Source organism: Colobus angolensis, unplaced genomic scaffold (genome assembly GCF_000951035.1).
Source record: "Colobus angolensis palliatus isolate OR3802 unplaced genomic scaffold, Cang.pa_1.0 Scaffold50, whole genome shotgun sequence".
In the NCBI taxonomy this organism is placed as follows: domain Eukaryota; kingdom Metazoa; phylum Chordata; class Mammalia; order Primates; family Cercopithecidae; genus Colobus; species Colobus angolensis.
Window position 1 is genome coordinate 1248198 of NW_012118488.1, and position 18420 is coordinate 1266617.

At 45.5% G+C, this 18420-nt stretch overlaps 1 protein-coding gene across 1 annotated transcript in view; it reads right to left on the bottom strand.

Annotated features, from left to right (window-relative positions):
* Nucleotides 1–2320: 2320 nt before the first annotated feature.
* Nucleotides 2321–18420, bottom strand: part of SOCS7 (suppressor of cytokine signaling 7) — a 60564-nt gene continuing 44464 nt past the window's right edge. The window contains exons 10-12 of the mRNA XM_011960008.1: nucleotides 10883–11018; nucleotides 10328–10478; nucleotides 2321–6803 (exon numbers count right to left, since the gene is read on the bottom strand). Coding sequence (XP_011815398.1) covers nucleotides 10358–10478; nucleotides 10883–11018 — 257 coding nt within the window. The 3' untranslated portion in view covers nucleotides 2321–6803; nucleotides 10328–10357. The remainder of the gene's footprint in view (nucleotides 6804–10327; nucleotides 10479–10882; nucleotides 11019–18420) is intronic.

An 18420-nucleotide genomic window follows, 5' to 3' on the forward strand; every position in this document is an offset into this window, starting at 1 on the left:
GGGTTTCACCGTGTTAGCCAGGATGGTCTTGATCTCCTGGCCTTGTGGTCCACCTGCCTCGGCCTTCCAAAGTGTTGGGATTACAGGCGTGAGCCACCGCGCGTGACCTAACATGACTTTTATATGCACTGGGAAACCAAAAAATGTGTGCAACTTGCTTTATTGTGATGTTCACTTTATTGCGGTTGTCTGGAACGGAACCCACAAAATCCCCGGGATATGCCTATACACACGTTGTCAACCAGAGGAACAACCTGGTCCTTTTCTCTCCGAAAAGCACAGCTTAAGCAACAGTAGGCTAGAAAGGCAGCAGAAGGGCTATGGGTTAAACTTAGGAAAAACCTTGGTGCCAGCCATGGGGAATACTAGGAATGACTGCTATGGTAAAATATGAACTCTCCCTAGGTAGAGCCCCACGCTACTGCTCACCAAGACAAAAAGGCCACAGGCACTCAGCCCCAGAAAGCTCTCTGCAATGCTCCTGCACTTCCTAGGGAAGGAGAAGTTAGCTCTGAGCAGTGGCCATTAGCCTCAGGGATTTTTCAGCACCTCTAATTCTGACAAGCCTAGTGCTGTGTGCACTCTGCTTGGCTGACATCACAAGGATCACCCATTCCCCGGGGCTGGATCATCAGATCCTATTGGGGTATATCAGGAGTCACATGAGATGGGAGAGGGAGTGAAAAACACCAACCCAAAGAACATGAAATAATTTCTAAACATTTTTATTTCAAATCTCTTTTCACCCCTCCCCAAAAAGACATGGGTAGGTACAGCAATCATAAAAAGGAGATACAAACACAAGAGTCAAATGTCTCTCGCACCGACACTTACAAAAAACTGGGAATTGTACATGGGGTTTCCAAACAGGACCTGCAGCAGCTACTAATGTCCCTTTATAAGAGTCAAACATGCCTATTAATACAGTATATACAGACACCCCATTCTGGAACTAATCTACAGGGACATCCCTAACCCCACCCCCTCTATCCCCAGAAAAATACCAAAACACACCCAAAGTGCATTTGTTTTGTTTATATCAAAACCTCTTTCCCTTTCCCCATCCCACCCTCAGACTCCCCACCCCATTTAAGATTGGCCTGCAAGTCTATTTTAACCATTTAGTATTTTTTTATAGTTTATGAAAATAAATTATACAGCAACTATTTTAATAAATTAAGCACAAAAGGAAGGGCAAAAGAGGAAAACTAAATGGGAAGACAAAAGCCAGGCCACGCTTTGGCTTGGAGGTCAGAGGGGGGCTAACGGGGACAGAAGTGGTTGCAGGGGGTGGCTCCCTTTCTGGTGAAAAATTGGCAACCACCCCGAGCCAAGAATGACACCCCTCTTCATCGAGTTTCTTAAAAACAACCAAAAACGTATAGCAGTGGCTATGCCACAGGCAGCACCAGTTTGGGCATTCCAACAGCCAGCTACCCAAAGCGGCACCTGGACCCTACCTGTCCCTTGGACAAGGTTCTGGGCCTAAGAGTGAGGGGCAGGTCCCCACCCAAGGGAGCACCAGAGATGGAGGAGTGAGACCAGGCTTCTGCTCCACCTGAGCTGGTTAGGGAGCTCAGGACAAAGCTCTGAGCAGGGCAGTGTGGTATGTGATGATCCCAGAGTCTGAGAAAGAGTGTCCTAAGTTCCTCACACTCGATCTCCAGGAGGAACTACGATCGCAGTCCAGCTGCAACCAAACATGCCCGTCTTCCCACTGTGGCCAGCAGCTTTCTGTCTGCCCCTCCAGGCCTCTTGGCATTGAGGAGGAGCAGGCAGGAGAGGCAAAGGGAGCGGTTCCAGGTCCCCTCTAAACCCTCTAGAAATGAAATGGGAGTGAAGCAGGTCATGAACTAAGCATGCAGGGCTGGCTTCCCGGGAGGTAGATGGGAGTGGGACAGGATAGCAGGTGTGGAGAGGACAGGAAGGAAAACAGGAAGAAACTGAGCAACACCTACCAGGAAGGTCAAGAAGCAATGAAAAGGACAAAGACAATATGAAATCTGCATGTAAAGAAAAGTCCTTTTCTGGCAGACTAGAGAATCAACATTTTCAGTACAACTCCTTACGCTACTTTCCTAACTGCAGTACCCGAGTCCCCAGTGCCTGTCTCTATGATCCAACCCCCATTTCACTGCTCCCAAGACTTTGCTCTCCATTTTCTCAAGGCCTCCGATTGTTTTGTGCTGAGCGAGAAGGCTCCAATGTGAAAGCAGGGTCTACCACAGGGACATGCAGACTTGACCTTTGTGGCCCAATCATTCTATAGCTTTCATGGCGAAGGAGGGGGGCACACTTTTCTTCTTTTTTTTTTTTTTCTTTTTTTTAATAAAAAAGGTTTTACTCCCCAGGAGCAAATAAATCATTTTGAACTACTGATAAACACTGCTGCAGTGAAAAGAAAGATGGCTACATGTATGCAATAGCACAAATTCAGTGGAAGAACAGCTGTGTTGACGATTAGAGATAAAAATCACTTCTCCATTCCCTCCTTTCCCACAAACCAAACCCAGGATTCCCATAGGGAAAATGTCTAAACTCAATAGCTCCTCCCTTACATGACAGGGGGCGTGTCATTCTCTTGAAAGTGGAAACAAATGCCAGGTCTCCGCCCAGTGGAGATGCTCTTAACACCCCAACTGGTAGCAAGACTTCTGCAAATGACACACACACACACACACACACACACACACACACACACACATATGCATATGCACACACACAGACTCAGACCTTCCAGCAGCCATAGAGCTTTATCCCAGTGTCTTGTCTACTAACTTTAGGGCTCCAAAGCTAAGGGAGAGAGGCAGCAGGGAAGGGAAAGCTCTAACTGAAGTTTTTCCTTCTCTCTCCTCTCCCCACTTTCTGCAGGGAGCAGAGGACTTCAAGCATGCCATGCTTTCCTGGGGGCCCCAGGGTGAGGGCTGACAAGGCTGGATTCCAGGGCACTTCTGGTTCTACTCCCACCTCTCACCTCTAGGCCTGGGAACTAGAATTACCCCCACTCCCCAATTCTTCCTGGATGTCTGTTACAGTGGTGTCTGCAGCTATCTCCACACCATCCCCAACCTCAAGGGGGGCTTACATGATTAGCCCAAGTGAAATGTAGGGAAGCGGAAGGAGCAGGAGCCATGCGGGAGCTTCCCTTGGCCACACCTTTCTCCTCAGGGAGGTAGTGCCACCTCCACGGCTCAGGTTCCAGGATGTAACATTCACCTTACCTAGGTAAAGTGAAAGGTGACCAGGCCAAGGTCAGCACCAATGGTCCCAAAGAGCCAGCTGCCACCCCCTTATCTAGTGCCCACACCAAAACCCCCACCCACCTACTCCTATGCTCTTAACATAGCACACAAATTTCAAGAACAGCAAGTTGTAGCAGTAGTTGTCACTGGCTCACACTGGCTCTCAACCTGAGGAAGGTTACAGTAGATCAGTCATAAACAGGTGAGGGTTATATAGGCACTGAAGCCACTAGTCTCACCCACCCACAACTTAGAAATCAATAGTGGGTCTCTAGATGTAAGCCTTTTCCAATTTGTGACTTGAAAATACAACCAGAAAAAAATTTTTTTTTTTTGAGATGGAGTCTTGCTCTGTCGCCCAGGCTGGAGGGTAGTGGAGCGATCTCAGCTCACTGCAACCTCCGCCTCCTGGGTTCAAATGATTCTCTTTGTCTCAGGCTCTGGAGTAGCTGGGACTACAAGTACAGGTCACCATGCCCAGCTTATTTTTGTATGTCAGTAGAGATGGGGTTTCACTATTTGGCCAAGCTGGTCTTGAACTCCTGACCTCGTGATCCGCCCACCTCAGCCTCCCAAAGTGCTGGGATTACAGGCGTAAGCCACCACGCCCGGACCTAGAAAGGAATACATTTAAATGAGCTCTACACAGCACTGGTGAAGGAGGGGTGGGCCTGGTCGGGGAGGTGAAGGGCAGGTGCTACCCCAGCTGCTGCACCTGTTCCTCTGCTCCATTTACTCTCTGACCAGGCTGCATCCCAGAGAGCTGGTCCAGCCCCATGCCTCCTCCTCATCTTCCTCTAACTGCTCTGTGCAAGGCCACCCATGCAGGCACCAAACACCCACACCTGTCTCCTCTTGCACTGCTGTTTTGCAGCCCACTCCACAGAGGAAGGACTAGGCTGCAGCAGGGCTGGGACCAGTGCACCGACAGATCACAGACACAATTCAACACGACCCTCCCCAGGAGGAGAAAGGTGGGTGGTGAGGTTGGGTCACACCTCCTCAGTTGGTTTGTTTTGTACCTGAGCGTATGAGTTCTCCAGAAGAAACCCCAGTAACATAAGGGGTGTGCAGGTTCTGCCTCCCTCACATGGCCTGAGCTGACCATAGTGAGGCCCTGGCAATGGGCAGAAGCCTTGCTGACTCCTTTGGGCTTTGGGCTCCACCTAACCAGCATAGACCCTCGGCACTCAGGTCTGCCTGGTGGCTGAGAAGTTTCCATCTAGACAACTGCACTGGAAAGGATTCTTTAACTATGTTGCTCTAACAGGGCTGTGTACTGTTCAGTACATGCCATGCAGATTTCTGTTTCCTTGCTTTTGTTCATGTGTTTCTCATCTCACTGTCTGTCCTGCCATTAACTACAACCCAAAACCTCAGAGGCACAGAACTTTCCCAGACCATCTGGTCTACCCTGATCTTATCTACTATAAATGTCTTTAGATGGTCCCTGATTTTCTGCTTGATGTGCAGCAGTCACCTAAAAGCTCCCTTAGGCCACAGATTACGTCTTTTACCTTTTTTGTTTTCTACAGTATCTAGCACAAAGCCAGGCATACACACACTAAAAAATAATCTTAAAATTATGAGTGGCTGAAAAGGAACAAAAAAAGAAAGCTCCCAGGCTGCATATCCGCCACCCAAGGATCTCAATGGATTCCAGACTTCAGGCTCTATATCAGGGTGGCACTTCCTGCAAGATGGCGAGTTATATCACTTGTACTCTCACATGAGGCAACACTTACATGCTAAGCCAATTTCTGGGATCATAATCTTGCTTAATTGGTAATAGTTGATAATACTACCATGGAAGCCAAGAAAAGAAGAGGTACCATATGACAAATCAGAGGTGGGCTGTGTTTATGGTGCAAAGCTCATCTTGTGGGCCGCCCCTCCATGGTCAGGTAACGGTGCAAGTTTCCTCCCTGTTCAGCTACAAGGAGGAAGACTGGTCATTACATGCAGGACTAAGGAAGAAGGCAATGCTCCCAGATGAGGTGGTCCTATAAATTACCAAGACACTGGGGCCCCACCGAAACCATCAGGAAGCCACAAACCTGACATTAGTATCTTGTGAGATGAGGCAGCCATAAGCATGGGGAACCCAGAAAGAGTCTCACGGAACACACGCAAAGGAGTCATGAAGACCCAACAGCTCCACTGTTACATCTCAATAGCAAACCTCTCCCCAGAGCAGCTCTACAAGAAAGCAGACTCACAATGCCATATGAATTGGCCATGGCCAGCTGCAGAAACCATTAAAGACCATTGGAGTTTTTCTGCCCGCTCCTCCTGAGAGCCGGAAGACAGGCAGCCCTCAAATCGGCACCTGATAGACTTTCCAGTGAGTGGAGACCAGCAAGATCTGATCCGGAAATGTCTGGGTTGCTAGAATGAACACAGGAAGATATAGAAGCCCTTGCTACCTCCCATCTCAGAAGTGGGACAGCAGTAATAAACCTAAAAACATGAGATGTGATGCTCTCCTCTGACCTAAGGAAATCCTGTGAGGGCTGCGTTCTGAGAGCTCTCTCTAGGAAGAGCACAACTGTGGGAGCTGCATTTCTCACCTTCCTCCACATTCCCCCTCACAAGCTGACAGGCACACGGAAGTAACACTGACTCCTAAGTCATGAGTACAGTTTGCCATGAAGAACCTGGAAGCATGCTCCATTAAATTCAGCAGCCCATGACTGGCTCTGAACCGCCCAGGTGATGAGAAACACAATTGCCTTGACAGCTGGCAGAAGCAACAGGGATGCCATTACCATGACCAGAGTGACACGTACAGTTATCTCAAGGGGGGAATGGGTTGAGAGCAGAGAAAGAATGGGTTAACTTCAGGTCATGGAACTTAAGGAATTAAGTAAATCACAACGAGTACAGCTTCCATGAGAGGTGTTTCTGAACTCAGATTCCTAAACCTTAAAAAAGGATGCAGGAGTCACTACTTCCCCCAGCTAAGGCCAATTGCCAGGTTTTGCCCAATATTCTTTTCGAGACCACCTACCCTCCTTTCTCTCCTGCTCCTACCACAGCTGCCCATGGCAACAAGAAGCAGACTCCCCCTCCCTCAGGAACTCTCAGTCCTTTACAAACCTCAGGCCCTTCCTCCCATCTTCCAGGCCCACGGCATAGACTCTAACTCTGCCTTTGGCACCAGCTGAATGGCCGTCCCGTCTCCTCCTCCCACCCCTTCTTTGGACCTGCTCACCCTTCACACCACTTTCAATCCAACGGGCACAAACCCCAGCTGCCTTCAAGGTGAGTTTTCCATACTAAGTAATACAAATATCAAAAACAAAACTTCTGAAAAAGAAACAGTGTTGAGACTTCTTCCAGTTTTCCAAGGAGCCCCTCCAGTCCCAAGATGCCCAGGGGTGGGTATGAGGTGGAGCCCCACGCAGAGTACCGTCATGTGCTGCTTCCAAGCCCCAGGGCTGCGTGGGGAACCAAAGTCTCTGAACAGAGAATCCCAACCTTCCCGTTCCCTCACTTTTCCTCTTCTTTTCATGGTAGCTTAATTTGGTTCTTCAAAGCTGGAGCTTGGCAACCAAATGCCTAGGTAAAAAAGGAAAAAAAATTAAAACAGTTCAACAGAATAGAACCAAAATGGAGTGAAAGAACAGCCAGACACTGGAGGTAGAGCAACACACCTCAAAAGGAGAATGGAGCCTGGAGAGCTGAATGCTTCCACGAGGGCCACATGTGACTAGGGATGCAGTAGTGGCCTTTGTCAGGGGGACCTGAGCAGCCTATGACTTGGATGACAAAACAAGGTCCTGAAATAACTAATAAATATATCCTACCACATTGCATAAATTCTCTCTTTCCTTTTCCCTAACCCCTTCGTTTCCTACCTACTTTTTCCCTGAGGCTCAATTGCTCTAGGGACTGAAAAGGGAAGTGAGCCCCTGGAGTAATCCCTTTTGAACCTGCCTAGAAAGAGCTCTGTATTTCTTTTTTTGTTTTGTTTTGTTTGAGACGGAGTCTCGCTCTGTCACCCAGGCTGGAGTGCAATGGCATAATCTCGGCTCACTGCAATCTCCGCTTCCTGGGTTCAAGCGATTCTCCTGCCTCAGCCTCCCAAGTAGCTGGACAGGCGTGTGCCACCGCGCCTGGCTAATTTTTGTATTTTTAGTAGAGACAGGGTTTCACCATGTTGGCCAGGCTGGTCTCAAACTCCTGATCTCGTGATCTGCCTGCTTCAGCCTCCCAAACTGCTGGGATTACAGACGTGAGCCACCATGCCTGGTCAGAGAGCTCTATATTTCTGCAGCTTCTGTCAACTGGACAGGGTTGACACAGAATCACAAAGGCCACTGTTGCGTCCACCTTCCGACTTGAGACAGGCACTGTTCTTGCCATTACTCTGTAGCCTGACTCCAAACCCCCTGGCATGAAATTCCACAGGTAACAGCACACATAGACCAAGTAGGCCATTCAGAACTCCCAAATTAAAATCAGTCTGAACAACCAGAAGTCATAAAGACCAAATTTCATACCCTAAAGACCTTTCCCGACGGGGCACAGTGGCTCATGCCTGTAATCCCAGAACTTTGGGAGGCCAAGGTGGGTGGATCACTTGAGTGAGGTCAGGAGTTCAAGACCCACCTGACGAACATGGAGAAACACCATCTCTACTAAAAATATAAAATTACCTGGGTGTGGTGGTGCACACCTGTAATCCCAGCTACTTGGGAGGCTGAGGTGTGAGAATTGCTTGAACCCAGGAGATGGAGGTTGCAGTGAGCCAAGATCACACCATCACGCTCCAGCCTGGGCAACAAGAGCAAAACCCCATCTCAAAAAAAAAAAAAAAAAAAAGGATCTTTCCCTTGGGAAGTGTTACATCCCCCCTTTCCAGGGCTCCTAGGGTCTACAGCAGGAGCAAGTTCAGCATTATGCTTATTCTTTGCCACAGGTATCAATCCTGATGTCACAGCAAAAAGGGATTCTGGGAGTTCAGTTCAAACCTTTGCCAATATATGACTGCCCCCAACACTCAAGACAAATGGCTACCCACTGGCCTGTTCCTGATCATGCCACGTCCCTCTCAGCTGAGGCAGGGCCTTTATACCTCTAGGTACCCTTGCCCAGAATGTTCTGCTCCAAGGCACTCCCATGCTGGCTCCTTGATATTCCGGTTTCAGCTGAAATGGCACCTCCTTGCAAGTCTCTCCCTGACTATCTAAACTAGAGGAGTACCCCACCACTAATCACTAAACTTTACCCAGTTTTATTTTCCTCACAACACTGTACAGTCACCTGAAATTAGTCCATTCATTTATGTTTGTGTTTGTTGCCTGTCTTTCCTTAGAAGGGAAGCTTAGTGAGAATACGGCCTTTGCTTTGCTCAGCACTCTATTCTCAATTCACACTGGGTGCCAAACAAATACAAATATACAGCTATCTGCTGAATGGAAGCTCTTGAGGAAAAGCATCCCAGTTTTGGACCTCTCTGTTAAAAAGGTTCTTCTAATGTTGGACTGAAATCTAGTTCCTTGTAACTACATTCATTTTGGTCCTTGTCCATGTCTCTTTTTGCTGTGATATGGGAGGGCCTTGGAGCAGAGCATTCTGGGCAAGGGGACCTAGAGGTATAAAGGCTTTGCCTCAGCTGGAAAGGGTGTGGCATGATCAGGAACAGGCCGGTGGGGAGCCACTTGTCTTGAGTGTTGGGAGCAGTCATGCACTGGCAAAGGTTTGAACTGAACTCTCAGGATCTCTTTTTGCTGTGACATCCGGATTGTTGCCTGTGGCAAAGAATAAGCGTAATGCTGAACTTCCTCCCCACTGGAACCACAGAGAGGAGGTTAATCACTCTCTTTCTCAGGAAAACCCATCAAATGCATCTTTCAGCTATCCCTCCCTAAAACCTCCATGCTCCAGGTTAATCACATTTCTTTCTAGGCCATTTATTCCTATATGATGAAGTTTGAGCTCTCCAATGCTACAAGGCCCTTCTCTGAATGTGCTCCCTGTTTATGTGGGTTCTTCTACAGCACTGCACCCACAGACGTGGTCCTCTAACTGAATGGCCTAATTACTCTTCAAGGGTAGTCAGGTAGGTGGACCTCCCTAGTGCTCTCTCTACCTCTCAGCCTAATCTCAAGTGCAAAGCCATCATGCAGAGAAATCCACCTAGACACCAGACATTAGATGTTTAGTCACTTCCAAAGGCATACAATTTGCATATAATTGAAGAAATGATGAGACTGTACATCTACTCCAGGATTCACACCAGAAGAAAGCAGTCATTGCACACTGGCAGTCAATCTTGCTTGTCACCACCACCACCAAAGTCATGTCTCCCTGGCAACTCTGTTCCCAACTCAGGAACTTGGCCCCACAATGTTCACTTTAGTGCAATTTAAAAGACTAATTGGAATTCATCTGCACAAACCAGTATTGCAAGATATTTTATGGGAAAATAAATGAGTAGAACTGTGTAATGATGGAAGAAGAGCCTCGTAGATAAATGAATTCCTTAGTTAATTCACTTATTCTCTTCAACAATTTACTTTGTAATGGCCCAAATGGAACTCTAAATAGAAGAGTGGGCTGTTTTTCTTCATCCCCATATTCCAAGCTGTGGGACATGGTGGAGTCTCACTGAAGTGCATGCCTGTTGCAATTAAAGGCATGTTTGTGTTCTCTTTGATGAAGTTTCCTTTCCCTTTAGCTTCCTGCTTTATATGCCAATTGTGTGGTATCAGGGAGATCAGCCCAAGTCCCTATGAGAGAAGGCTGCACTCTTCTTTTTATTTTTTTCAATTACCCTCTCCTTGCCAGAGGCTGCACTCTTAGCTACATTTGGGTGTCCCCCTCCTTGCTCACATTCAGTGATTAGCTTGCACATTTCCTGGCAATCTGCTTTCATGTCTTTCATGTCTGTCTGCTTTTCTCCCAAATGGGGTGTGTGCCCCTGGGGACTCCACAGTCAGATCTTGTCATTCTATGGGCAAATGCTTGGATCGGGGCTATCCATGTTGGGAGATGCAGGGAGGGGGCCCAAGGCTCAATGCATGATGATGACTGCCCAGTGAGAAATGTGGCTGGGCAGTGAGGCGGAGAGCTCATACCCTTGGTGGAGACCAGCAGGGAGCCCCTCGCTACGTGGAGGGTTCTACCTCTTGCTTCTGTTTGGAAATGAGCTGCGCTTCCTTTAGAGACAGGTATACCTCTTCCTGAGGATCATAGTAGTAGAACTTTCGGATATAAGAGATCAGAGGTCTGTGAAAAAGAGATGAGGGATATACACAAAAGGTTTTTATGCAAAATATAAAAGAAGTAACTCCTTTGTTCAACTCTTCTTCATTCCCTACATGGTAGAGACGTAACACAATTTCCATTTTCTCAGTTATTATAGTTCTGTCTTCCTTACCCTTACCACTTCTACTCTATTCTTCACAGAGACTGCAGAAGGGAGGCTGACACACACACCTTCCTCCCTCTGGCTGCAATATGACAGTTCTAAAGTTAGGTGCTAAGACACAGGAAATGCGAAAGAATGATGTCTGCAAATATTTTATGCCAGACTCTGCCTGTGAAGGTAGCTTGCAGGCCTCAGTGACATTTGTTACCTCCCCACAACCCCCTTACTCATTCCTGTCCCCACCCTAAGAACCCCATTGTACTTAGGCAGTGGGAGATCTGGGATGTGATCTATCCTGACGAGCTGTCGTATCCGGAATCTGCAAAGGTGCTGGAGGGATTTGACATTGCTGAATCGGGACACTGGATAGAGCAGCTGGACAGGAGTTGGTGGCAGTCCTTCAAGAAAGAAAACAAAGGAAAATATTCAGAGGAAACAATGGAGCTAACTACCATTTCTTGCATGAAGAGAACCTAGGGAGAGGAAATGGGACTTCTTTATGGTTCATATATGTATTCTGTGCAAAAGCCCCTCCACAAAGGGCTGTTGATTTCCATTTCCAGAAGAACCACCACCACATTCACACTTAAGGAAGTCTATTCTCTGCCAAAGGCCTCCCTAGTATCACTTTTGTGTGTGTGAGTGGTTTTTTTTTTTTTTTTTTTGGAGACAGGGTCTCGTTCTGTCACCCAGGCTGGAGTGCAGTGGCCCAATCTCAGCTCACTGCAGCCTTGACCTCCCAGACTCAAGAAATCCTCCTGCCTCAGCCTCCTGAGTAGCTGGGACCACAGGTGCATGCCACTATACCCAGCTAATTTTTGTATTTTTAGTAGAGACGGGGTTTCCCTGTGTTGCCCAGGCTAGTCTCAAACTCCTGGGCTCAAGCAATCCACCTGCCTTGGCCTCCCAAAGTGCTAGGATTATAGGCGTGAGCCACTGTGCCTGGCTTCTAGCATCACTCATAACAGCTGAGAGTCCTGCTCCTTCGAGTAGTCCAATGATGCCAAACTAGAGACACTGCTTGGACCCAAGTGGCCAGTCCCAGGCCTGAGGCTCTTGGGAAGGCCAAGAATCAAAAGGATCCCTGCTGGGAATGGGAGATACTTGTTGGACACATCTACTAGTATCCTGAAAGTGAGGACTCAGAAAAGCCGTTCAGAGGAGTCCCCACCAAATTCCAATTGGTTCAGCAGAGAGGCTGGTAAGTAGAATACAACAGCTGGGATCAAAGTTGACAAGCCTATTATTCCTGCTATTACTTCAAGCCAGGACAACCAGGTTTAGCCCCTCTTATACTCACCATCCACAACCCCCACTTCCTGCTTCTGAAATTTTAGGCCAGGAAACCAAAAAAAGATGATGCTTTTAAAAGAACAACAACCACAATAGCTTGGGCAAGCTGGGATTAGTACTACTCAGTGCAAACTTGCCTGCTGATTGATGCCAAATAGACTCAATGGGAGTACCACCTCCTTATGTATTAGCAGGCTATGTGCTGGGGAATCCCACCCCAAAAAGGGCCCCACGCCACAGCACAGAGACATCCAGAATGGCAGGAACACTGGGGTTCAAGGGAACTAAGAATATTTTGCTTTCAATAAACAAAGGGGCTATGGAAGGTAAACAAGATTCTTTGAGAAAGAATCTGAGTTGCAAAACCTGTCAAAGAATTCTCAGCCATTGTCATATCAAAAGACATTCTGCAGACAATTCTGTAGACACAACTGATTGGAAAATAAAATATGTACTATTATTGGGGTTTAAGTTCAAACAGTTTTTTTGTTTATTTGTTTGTTTAAGACGGCATCTTGCTCTTGTCGCCCAGGCTGGAGTGCAGTGGCGTGATTTCGGCTCACTGCAAGCTCCAACTCCTAGGTTCAAGCGATTCTCCTGCCTTAGCCTCCCGAGTAGCTGGGATTACAGGCGCCTGCCATCGTGCCCAGCTAATATTTGTATTTTCAGTAGAGACGGGGTTTCACCATGTTGGCTAGGTTGGTCTTGAACTCCTGACCTTGGGTGATCCACCTGCCTCAGCCTCCCAAAGTGCTGGGATTACAGGTGTGAGCCACCGTGCCCGGCCCAGATAGTTTTAAAATTTTGTTTGAAGGCATGAAAACAAAACAAATGAAGGCTTGCACACTGCATCCCAAAGCTTTTTCATGATCACTGACAATAGACTTTCTGGGGAAAAAAAAAAGAAATCAAAATATATTATTTTATTGTTACTGAACAAGTAAGCTCATCTTAAAAACATACTCAGGCTAGGTGCAGTGGCACATGCCTATAATCCTAGTACTTTGGGAGACCAAGGAGGAAAGATCACTTGAGGCCAGGAACTCGAGGCTACAGTGAGCCAAGATTGAGCTACTGCACTACAGCCTGGGTGACAGAGCATGACCCTGTCTCTAAAAAAAATAATAGTAATAATGATAAGTTATTTAGTCTTTAAAACTATACTTTGAGGCAAACACCACCATCCCCATTTCACATATAAAGAAACTGAGGCCCACTGAGCTTAGAGAACTTGCTGTGGCATGCAGCCAATAAAGTTGGCCTGCCTTGAACACTTGCCTTAAGGAAGAATTATCAGTGGCTCTACCATAGCCGAGGAACCTCTCAGCAGGGTTCTCCAGGAGGGTCTCTAGAGTGCCTACACCTCTGCCCATCTAATAAGGAGGCTGTCCAAGACACAGCACTCTGGTTCATGACCAGCCTCTCCTAGTCCTCTGCCTGGCACTCCCACCCCTTCAAAACTAAGTCTTGTATTTTGAAGCCCTACTGTTCTCCTCCAGCCACATGGTTGGTCTTCTCCATTAAAAGAAAAAAAGAACTCACACATGAATTTTTCCTTGAATATATTTAACTCAAGTGGTTTTAAGAAATAATTTTGGGTTCAAATGCCTCTTTGAATTTGTCCTGTCCCTCACTGGTATTTATATATTTTTAGTAAATTAAACTATGGCAAACAGAAAGCTTTGGGGGGTTGGCTGTAATATTGGTAAACTCAACACGATGTTTCAGAGATAAAAGTAATTTATATATCTAATAATTTATTCCCAGAGATAACACTGTGCTGAAAGAGATCAGGATAATATGCAACACACACAATTATCTGATTGTTTGCCTACTTAAATTTTAATGACTACATATACTTGCCTATTTAATCATATTACTTTTAGCCTTCAGGTTTACAAATAGCAATTTGAAACCTGTTAATTTTCTGATATTCTGTGGTGTTTATCTGACCATTTACTGTTTGCCCACAAGCGCAGCAAACAATTAAAACTCTCACATTTAGAGCATGCTAACAGAAGCAGTTAAAAATGGAAAGAATCCAGGATAAGACCCAACTGGGGTTAAAAGAGTAAGGGTAAAGTCGAACATAATCATCAGTAACTTTCTTCCAGTCCTCAGGGGCACAAACCTAGTCTGTAGCCATGCACTATTTTTCATTTGTCTCAACAAAGACCATGTTAGGGGTAAGAAATCTCTTCCAGGTATAAACACCCAAACACCCATGTCTTTCTGCCACACCAAAGGTTTTTCTGTCCCCTGAAGACAGAATCAGATCAGGAATCACATCTGTTTCACATTCCAAGTCTCATTTTCTTAACAGTATAAGTAAAAAGAGAATAAACTAGGGAGTCTAGTTGACTTATATATAATCCTTCAAAAAGAAAAAAATAAGCACAAGGGCAATAGTAAAAGAAGGCCCAGTGCAGTGGCTCACGCCTGTAATCCCAGCACTTTGGGAGGCTGAGGTGGGAGGATTGCTTGAGCCCAGGAGTTCAAGATTGGCCTGGGCAACAGAGGGAGACCTTACCTCTACAAAAATTAAAATTAAAAAAATAAGCCAGGCATGGTGGTGCACACCTGTGGTCCAGCTACTCAGGAGGCTGAAGTGGGAGGACTGCTTGAGCCCAGGAGGCTGAGGCTGCAATGAGCTATGATTGCATCACTACACTCCAGCCTGGGTTATGGAGTAAGACCCTGTCTACAAAAAAGATATTTAGCTAACAGTGAAGTACTGTTTTTTAATATCCCACTCCTTTCTTCAGCTTGAAACAGCTTAAGAAAAACTAAACAATAGTTTAGTTTAGTGGGAGCAGGGGTGAGAAGGCAGAAGATTCACTTTTCCTTATATTCCCTTGGGTACTATTTGACCTTTTTTTTTTTTTTTTTTTGAGACGGAGTCTCGCTCTGTCGCCCCAGCTGGAGTGCAGTGGCCGGATCTCAGCTCACTGCAAGCTCCGCCTCCGGGTTCACGCCATTCTCCTGCCTCAGCCTCCCGAGTAGCTGGGACTACAGGCGCCCGCCACCTCGCCCAGCTAGTTTTTTTTTTTTTATTTTTTAGTAGAGACGGGGTTTCACCGTGTTAGCCAGGATGGTCTCGATCTCCTGACCTCGTGATCCGCCCGTCTCGGCCTCCCAAAATGCTGGGATTACAGGCTTGAGCCACCGCGCCCGGCCCTATTTGACCTTTTTATCACATACACGTTATTTCAAAATTTAAAAAGAAATACATATTAGAACTAAAAAATGAGTTATGCAAGGTTACAGGATATAAGATGAATATGCAAAAAACAATTAAATTTCTATATTCTAACTATAAAAAAATCCAAAATCCAAAAATAATTAAAATTAAGAAAGCAATTTACAATAGGATCAAAAACAAATACTAAAAAATAAATTTAACAGAAGAAGTACAAAACTTATATTATGAAAAAATACAGGCCAGGCACAGTGGCTCATACCTATAATTCCAGCACTTTGGGAGGCGGAGGCAGGTGGATGGCTTGAGCCAAAGGGTTAGAGACCAGCCTGGGCAACGTGGTGAGAGCACATCTCTACTAAAAATATAAAGATTAGCCGAGCATGGTTGTGTGCGCCTATAGTCCCAGCTACACAGGAGGCTGAAGTGGAGGGCAGACTGAGCCAGGGAGGTAGAAGCTGTAGTGAGCCATGATGGCACCACTGCACACCAGACTGGATGATAGTGGGACAAAAAAAAAAAGACTGAAAGACAGAAAGAAAGAGAAGGAAGGAAGGAAGGAAGAAAGGAAGAAAGGAAGGAAGGAAGGATAAACAAAAGAAAAAATACAAAACATTGTTCAGAGTTTTAAAAAGACCTAAATAAGCAGAAAGACAGCCTATGTCTATGGATCAGAAGACTTAATATTGTTGACATGTCAATACTCCCCAAATTGATGGACAGACTCAACTCCACACTCTTGCCAACACCGGGGTATTAAAGGGTATTAAAATCTCAGTAGGCTTCTTTGCAGAAATTGACAATCTGATCCTAAAATTCATATGGAAATGCAAGAAACCCAAAATAGCCAAAACCATCTTGAAAAACAACAAAGTTGGAAGACTCACACTTTTCCATCTCAAAACTTACTATAAAACTATAGGAATCAAGACAGTAATGGCATAAGGATGGACATACAGCTCAATGGAATAGAACTGAGTCTGGAAATTAACCTTCACAGTTACAATCAACTGATTTCAACAAGGATGCCAAGACAATTCAATGGGGAAAGAATCTCTTTTCAAAAAATAGTGCTAGAACTGAATAAAAAGAGTAAAGTTGGACTCCTTTCTCATGCCATACACAAAAATTCAAGGCTGGGTACAGTGGCTCACACCTGTAATCCCAGCTCTTTGGGCGGCTGAGGTGGGAGGATCACTTGAGGCCAGGAGGCAGAGGTTGTGGTGAGCCAAGATTGTGCCACTGCACTCCAGCCTGGGTGACAGGGAGAGAGACACACTCCTTTTCTCTCTCTCTCTCTCTCTCTATGTGTATATATATATATACACCAAACAAAAAAAAAAATGAAAAAACAAAAATTAACTCAAAATGGATAGTAGACCTAATGTAAAAGCTAAAAGTTTAAGTCTCTTAGAAGAAAATATAGGCATTAAGCTCCATTGCCTTTGGTTAGGCAAACTTTTCTAAATATAACAAGCAAAAAAAAAAAAAAAACAGGTAAGTAGGAATAGGAACTCATCAAAATCCTTCATGCTTCAAAGAACACCATCAAGAAAGTAAAAAGACAACCCACAGAATGGGAGAAAATATTTGTAAATCATATCTGACAAGGGACTTGTATCCAGAATATATAAAGAATTTTATTTATTTATTTATTTATTTATTTTGAGATACAATAAAAGCTGGAGTGCAGTGGCGTGATCTTGGCTCACTGCAACCTCCACCTCCTGGGCTCAAGCAATCTACCCATCTTAGTCTTCCAAGTAGCTGGGACGACAGGCATGCACCACCACACTGGGCTAATTTTTAAATTTTTTGTAGAGACAGTGTCTCCCTGTCTTGCCCAGGCAGGTCTTGAGCTCCTGGGCTCAAGCAATCCTCCTGCCCTGGCCTCCCTAAGTACTGGGCTTATAGGCACCATGCCCAGCCTGTGAAGAACTCATAACTCAATAAGAAGACAAACAGCTCAATTACAAAATGGGCAAAGGATGTGAACAGAGACACAACAGTCAATAAGCAGATGAAAAGATGTCATTAGTCATTAGGGCAATGCAAGTCAAAGCCACCATGAAATACCACTTCATACTCACTAGGAAGGCTATATTCAAAAAGATGGACAATAACAAGGTCTTGGGTGCAGTTGTTTTGGGAGTCTGGCATGGGGTTAAACATGGGATTACCATATGATCCAGCAATTTCATGCCTAGGAATGTATCCAAGAGAATTGAAAAGATATTCACATAAATAGCTGTACATGAATGTTCAAAGCAGCATTATTTATCTCATAATAGCCAAAAGTGCAAACAACCTAAAGAATGGAGAAACAAAATGTGGTATATAGAGTGGAATGTTACTCAGTCATAAAAAGAAATGCAGTGCTGACACACGCTATGACACTGGTGAACTCTGAAAACATTATGCTAAGTAAAAGAAACAAGACATAAAAATATTGTATGATTCCATTTATGTGAAATATACCAAATAGTCAAAACCATAGAAACGGAAAACAGATCAGTGGTTGGTAGGGGCCAGGAGGTAGAGGGAACAGGGAGTAACTGCTAATAGTCTGAGGTTTTCATTTTGGTGTGATGAAAACACTCTAAAATTGATTGTGGTGACTGTTGTACAACTCTGTGAATATACTAAAAACCACTGCATTGCACAGTATTTTTTCTTTTTCTTGAGACACAGTCTTGCTCTGTTGCCCAGGATGAAGTGCAGTGGTGTGTTCTCAGCTTACTGCAACCTCTGCCTCCTGGGTTCAAGCAATTCTCCTGCCTTCGCCTCCTGAGTAGCTGGAACTGGGACTGCAGGTGCTCACCACCGCTTCTAGCTAATTTATGTTTTTTCTTTTTTTTTTTTTTATCAAGATGGGGTTTCGCGCCATGTTGCTCAGGCTGGACTTGAACCCCTAGGCTCAAGCAATCTACCTTCCTTGGCTTTGAATGACACATTTTAGATGGGTGAATTTCATGTTATGTGAATTATATCTCAATAAAACTGTTAGATAAAAGCAAGGAAGGAAGGGAGGGAAAGAGGGAAAAAGAAATACCCCTTCTGCTGGCCAAAGGTGAGAAGAGCCTTCTGCTGGCCAAAGGTGAGACAATACGAGCTTCAATAATTGTAACTGTAATGAATTAAAGGCATTAAGTGGGCCAGGCATGGTGGTTCACGCCTATGCCTATAATCCTAGCACTGTGGGAGGCCGAGGCAGTTGGATCACCTGAGATCAGGAGTTCGAGACCAGCCTGGCCAACATAGTGAAACCCCATCTCTACTAAAAATACAAAAAAATTAGCCAGGCGTGG